The sequence below is a fragment of the Seriola lalandi genome, unplaced genomic scaffold, assembly GCF_002814215.2.
Source record: "Seriola lalandi dorsalis isolate HSWRI2012SDOR001 ecotype SW California unplaced genomic scaffold, Sedor1 jcf7180002055009, whole genome shotgun sequence".
Taxonomy (NCBI): Eukaryota; Metazoa; Chordata; class Actinopteri; order Carangiformes; family Carangidae; genus Seriola; species Seriola lalandi.
Genome location: NW_019525552.1, coordinates 95,929 through 102,191, shown reverse-complemented (window position 1 = coordinate 102,191; position 6,263 = coordinate 95,929). Strand labels below are relative to the sequence as shown.

At 40.7% G+C, this 6,263-nt stretch overlaps 1 protein-coding gene across 1 annotated transcript in view; it reads left to right on the top strand.

The window, feature by feature from the left end:
* Positions 1-6,263, top strand: part of LOC111647840 (uncharacterized) — a 31,026-nt gene that overhangs the window by 7,953 nt on the left and 16,810 nt on the right. Inside the window, exons 7-13 of the mRNA XM_087171558.1 lie at positions 234-533; positions 644-913; positions 1,054-1,263; positions 1,627-1,707; positions 1,797-1,825; positions 2,509-2,577; positions 2,816-2,893. Of these exons, the coding sequence (XP_087027684.1) occupies positions 234-533; positions 644-913; positions 1,054-1,263; positions 1,627-1,707; positions 1,797-1,825; positions 2,509-2,577; positions 2,816-2,893 (1,037 nt within the window). The remainder of the gene's footprint in view (positions 1-233; positions 534-643; positions 914-1,053; positions 1,264-1,626; positions 1,708-1,796; positions 1,826-2,508; positions 2,578-2,815; positions 2,894-6,263) is intronic.

Genomic DNA, 6,263 nt, shown 5'->3' with positions numbered 1-6,263 from the left:
GTCGTTGTGTCCCGACCAATGTTGAGACCAAACCTACTTCCTGCTTTCCACTGAGTTACTGGGACGTCCTGATCATAGAGAATGACAGTGGTCCAGTCTGGAGGTAACAAATACAGGGACTAGTTTTTCAGCTTCATCTGAGACAGGAAGTTTCTGATTTTCACAATAATGTGCAGGTCTGTCTTTTCTTTTGTTTATGTTTATTCTTCATATTTCTCTCCTTTTCTCAACAGCAATAACGAGACCATTTGTCCTCATGGTCAGAGACGGAGAAGACGTCACTTTGCCTTGTAAGAATGTGGCAGATGATCAGGGTGAATGTGGCAATATCACCTGGACATTCACTGGTTTAACAACCTCAGATCCAGTAGAACTGATTTTACATGGAAGGATCAGTGAGAAGGTCAAAGACAGAATGAGTCTCACAGAGAAATGTTCTCTGGTTATAAAGAAGGTCACAGCTGGAGATGGTGGTCAATACTACTGTCAGTCAAGATCAGGCCAAATTCAGAGATATCTGTTTGTTATTGACAGTGAGTATTTACATCATGTTCTCAGATATATATATTACATCACAATAATGACGAGTGATGAAGTTAATTTCTCTCTTGTCTTTCTCTCTCAATGTCTCCGTCTTCACCAGTGACTGAACATGAGGACGGTGATGAGGTGACGTTGAGCTGCTCTGTGTTGATGTATAATAGGTGCATAAACACTGTGAAGTGGCTGTTTGAGGACAAATATGTGGATAATGATACAGTAAAAACCACAACATCACAGTCTGGGTGCTCAGCCACTGTGACTTTTCGTCCTTCTCTTATTGAAAAGTCAAAGTATCCTGAGTTATTCAAGTGTGAAGTGATTGATTTCAGTGGAAACATTCAGAAGTTTCCCTTCATCCCTCGGTCCTCAGGTGAGAACATGATCAGCTGTTTAAAATCACTTCAAACCTTGAAGAAGGTTTGATTCATTCTCATTTAGTCACTGCAGGTGATAAACATCAGGTGTTTTCTCACTGGACAGTTTGTCAAGGTTTGTTATTCATCTGTTCAGGTGAAGGTGACAAAGAGAAAACAACCACAACCACAACAGCAAAACCAGCAACTGAAGCAAAACCAGCAACTGAAGCAAAACCAGCAACTGAAGCAAAACCAGCAACTGAAGCAAAACCAGCAACTGAAGCAAAACCAGCAACTGAAGAAAAACCAGCAACTGGAACTAATGCAACACCAACAGGTGCAAACAACACTCCAGAACAACAAGGTGACTTTACGTCTCACTAATTTCCACATTGCTAGTTCAGTGGTTCCCAACCTTTTCCGTCTCACGGCCCACTGGAAAATATAAAAAATGTTGGCACATTCGATCTTGAACAATACGGAGACCAAATATTGCGTCCTCAGAGCACTTTTTATCTTAGTGACACCCAGCTGTATTTACCTGAAGCCAGATGAGATTTAACAGGTGGTCAGATGGAGGTTTCTTCCTTCCAGTTTCTTGAATGAAATAGATCTCATAGTGAAAAACAACTCTTTCCTGTTTTATATTTGTGATTTTGAAAAGAAGCAAGAGCATCAGCCAAAATGTTTCTAATGTTTTCATTCATTCATTCATTCATTCATTCAGGTTTGTGGGCGTTCGTTGTTGTACCTGTGGTTTTGGCAGCAGTGATTGTTGTTGTGCTCATCAGACAGAAGAGAACTAAAGGTGAGAACTTTCACTGATGAGACTCAATTTCTGATAAACCTGAATGTTTGATGTGAAGCGAGTTCTGACTCTTTCTTTTGTCTCTTTAGGGAAGAAAACGCAGGTGGATCCAGACACTGTGAGTTTTAAATCTGAGTTCACTAAGGAAAAAGCTGCTTCTGCCATGGCTGTTGATTTTACACTGATAACAGTGGCAGGTTTTCCACTTGAAATTTTTGAGACAGCAGATTCTTGACCTCAGACACAATAGTAACCAGTCATCTTACGAGATGCTAAACCTCAGTGAAGTTACCCATAATAATAATAACTTAATAGATTTTAAATAGATGAGTTTAATAAAATCTCGGCTCTAGAGACCAGAACAGTTTTTGTACCAGGCTGTAAACATGTTGATTTCTGCTGTAAAGTTTTAACATGGGAGTCTATGGGGACTGACTCACTGTTGGAGCCAGACTCTAGTGGTCGTTAGAGGAACTGCAGCTTTTGGCTCTTTGTTTATAGAACTGTATATAAATTAGTTCAAACCAGTTCCACCTGCAACAGCTACAACAGTAACATGCTGCTGACACAGTGATGCTTCAGTATCAATGATCTAATGACTTCATATATTATTATAAATCAGTCACATTTACTTTGATACTTTAACTACATTTTGCTGCTGATTCTCATGAACTACTTAAGTAAATAAAAGTAGGATTTTTCATGCAGGACTTTACTTGTAATGAAGTATTTTTAATTGTCTGTATTGGTCCTTTTTTCCTAAGTTGAGGGTCTGAACACTTTATTGTCCTCACTGTGCAGGCTGATCCTGAAGATGGTGTTTCCTACGCCTCCATCAGCTTCAACAAGAAGACCAAGAGTAAAGCCCGGGTAAAGCTTTCTGTTTGCTTCCTCTATTGTCGTTAGTAGATGACAAAAATAATAAAAACAAGTTTTTTGGGAATGAATGAAAGAAAAAAAACAACTGAACTTCACACACAAGATTTCTCATGATCAACAAATGAAAACAGAAACGTCAGGGTTTAACTCCTGTTACATTATGTATTGTTGTGTAGTGTTCCTGTGAATGTCACTTTACGTGTTGTGCTGTCTCCCTGCTATTCCTCAGGTTCAACGTAATGACGGTGATGATGATGAAGATGATGCAGTGACCTACACCACGGTCAGAGTTCCCTCTACGCCACCGTAAACAACCCAAACACATGAGGCTGAACGTGTGTCAGGGTCGTCCTTCTGTTTATGGGCCAAGTTCTTCATAAAGCATAATTCCAGCTTTAGAGATGTCTGTGCTTTAGTTGCTTTGTTGCTAAGGTGAAGAAGCTGATTAGTTTTATTGGTCAAACAGTATGCAACCGGTGAAGGAAACATGCTAGGTAGCTTAGCTTGTCGTTAACTTCTTGTTGTTATTTAGCATGATGTTACCTGGTGATCCTACCTAGAAGTTAGATTTGAAAAAGTAGGAAAGGTCTTATATTTGAGAAGTTACATGTTTACAAAGTCAGATATTAGAATGTTGCATTATGGGTTGTTTGTAGCCTTAATGTTGCTAGGCTAGCGAGAGTTTCGAAGTTCTTCTGTAGTAAGTCTTTCAGAGTGATTTAGTGCCACAGAGGAGTCTAAAAACACAGAGAACGTATTTGTGACCTTGTAGAGCCTTACAGGAGAGAGATACACAAACATGGGTTTTACATGTTGGCGTAGCAGCTCCTGGTAAGCTGAGCTGTTCCACCATCACCATCTTGGCAGTGTCTGACTCCGCCCCTAACTCCCAGCTAATCCCAGAATGGTCAAAGAGGAGGGTGGCTGAGTTATATAAACAGGTGAGGTATATAAACAGGTGAGTTATATAAACAGGTGTCATGAACGAGGAAATTAGCTCTAGAGACCAAAACAGTTTCTGTACCAGGCTGTAAACATGTTTATTTCTGCTGTAAAGTTGGACATTTTAACATGGGAGTCTGTGGGGACTGACTCACTGTTGGAGCCAGACTCTAGTGGTCGTTAGAGGAACTGCAGCTTCTGCTTCTTCACTGCTGAATTCACTTTCCAGCCTCGGAGGTTGATGCTTGGTTGAGGTAAACTGTAGATGTGTTTCCATTAACCTGCTTAATGCGCAATTGTAAAAACCAGTGATGGAAAAAGGAGAATTTTGAAAGTAAACGTATCCACTGGCTCTGATGCAGCAGCTGAACGAAGGTTTCAAAGACAGTTTAATGGTGCAGCAGGTCAGAGAAGGGTGTGGGAAGAAATAGAAGATACTGGAGCTAGATAAGCAGTGATGGCAGCTGGACTAATGAGCACACCATGGCTGTTAGATTAAAGGACAGTAGATCAGTGTGTGTTGTTCACTTGATTCTGCACTGATGCTCTTCACAGTCCGAAGCTTAGAGAACATTTTCTGTGTTGTTCCTGTTTAATAGTTTTCTTATCTGTGTAAGAATGTAAAACCTCCGACTGTTCAGTGGTAACCTGACACTGAGTGTGTTAAATATTAGTCCACCAGACGCTCTGTTGTAACATGGAGACTGAAGCCAGTTCACCACAAATAGAGGAAGTGTGTTGTTGTTGTTGTTGTTGTTGTTGTTGTTGTTGTTGTTGTTGTCTGCTCTGCAGTGTGTAACCAGCTGCCCACATTTCTTTCCATGAGATTAATAAAGCATAAAGCATTTTCATGATCATTCTTTAACTCATTCATTCATTGGCCATACTTCTAATCCACTGAGGTCTCGGGCTTCAGGCCTGGGGGGCTGGAGCCAATCCCAGCTGGCGTTGGTTGAGGGCGGGGTTTAACATGGACAGGTCACCAGTCCGTAACAGGTCTGACATACAGAGACCAACAATCAGTCACGTTCACACCTACAGGCAGTTTAGAGTCACTAATCAACCTGCATGTGTTTGGACTTTCATAATTAGAGTGAGATAATGAGCGATGTGAACATGCACTGTCTGTCTGGTCATGTGAGCTGTCAAACATCACCATGACAACAGTCCGTCTTCTAATAGACTCTATGTAAAGAGAAGCCGAGCTGCTCTATTGCAACATTCATCTTAACTAACGATCAAACATCGAACTTCCTCAGTCCTGGTTCAACTTCCTGTCTGACACCAGAGGTGAGAATGACTTGCAGTATGTAGTTGGACATCTGCAGCTTGTGATCACTTTGCATCTACACTGAGGCAAATATATAATATAAATATAATATATATACTATATATAATAAATATAATATAATATTTAAAAAATGCACATCTGTTGCACAGTTCATGTGAAATCCAGAGTTCAGTGGCAAATAAATGTCTTTTCAAAATAAAGCTTTACATTTCAAAGTGGCCTCTTATTGTGACACACCTGTGCAGTTATCATGTTGTGTATTCAGTAGATATGCCTCACCTGTCAGAGTCAATGACGAGAGTTCGTAGCTCTGGAAAACAGAAATAAAAACCACAGTTATATTTATATATTTTTCAGTATGAATTTGGCAACTTTCAAAAGAAAAGAGTAAAAATGAGGAAGTGACACATTGATGACAACAGGAAGTCGATTCTTTCCTCTTCAACATGCATCAGATCTCAGACTCGGACAGTTCACAGCTGAGAAGAGACAGAAAACGACTGGAGCGAGACGATGGTCGGACTCAGGTGGATGAAAGTGTCTTTATTTGTGATTGTGGCTCTTCAGTTCACAGGTAAGAATACATACACACAAATACACGTTATAAATATGAACCTTATCTCTATTAACAGTGGTTGTTCACATAAGAACCAGTTGTAAGCGTCTAAGCTGAGGCCAAAGGTTGAGTCCGGGTCCTCGCGGTCTCAGAGCCCTTTAGCTGCTTTTACTGAGGAGAGGCTTCGTCTGGACTCTCTGCCATTAAGACCAGATCAGTGCAGAGCTGCAGTGATGGACCCTTCTCCCCTCATGTCTCAGTGAGTCCGGGTCCAGCTCCAGAAGAGTCCTGGTGGTTTCACACTTCTTCTTCTTGGGAACCTTCAGTGCAGCTGAAATGTTTTTGAGCCTCGACACAGTCCCGTCTCTGAGCTTGTGATATTTCAGTTTTTCCTTTTTAATAAGTTTGTAAAAATGTCTAAAGTCCTGTTTAGACTTTGTCATCATGGAGGATCGAGTGTCGACTGATGCGCCGGCGACAGAGACGTTTGTTTTCAGGTTGTCCCTACGTCTCATTCTCGAGGACACGATATCTCACTAACACCTCGATGGAACTTCTTAAAATCTGACACCTGGTTAGACTTTGGTGGCTAAAGGTCAAAGGTCAAGTTCACAGTGACCTCACAAAACACTTTTTCATTAATCAAGACAGTTATTATGACAGAATTTCACACGACTGGTTCATATTTTATCTGACTGCATTAACAGATGTAATGTGGAACTAGTCTGAGTGGAGGAGGGATACGACCACGAGGAGGTGGTGCTAGTTTTATTTTATTTTATCATGAGGCTGCAGAAAGGCTAGAACATGTGATGAAGGTGAAGCTGAATATATAATATACAATTTTATTTTTCTCTCTCATCTTCTCCACAGAAGTGACGGGACAAT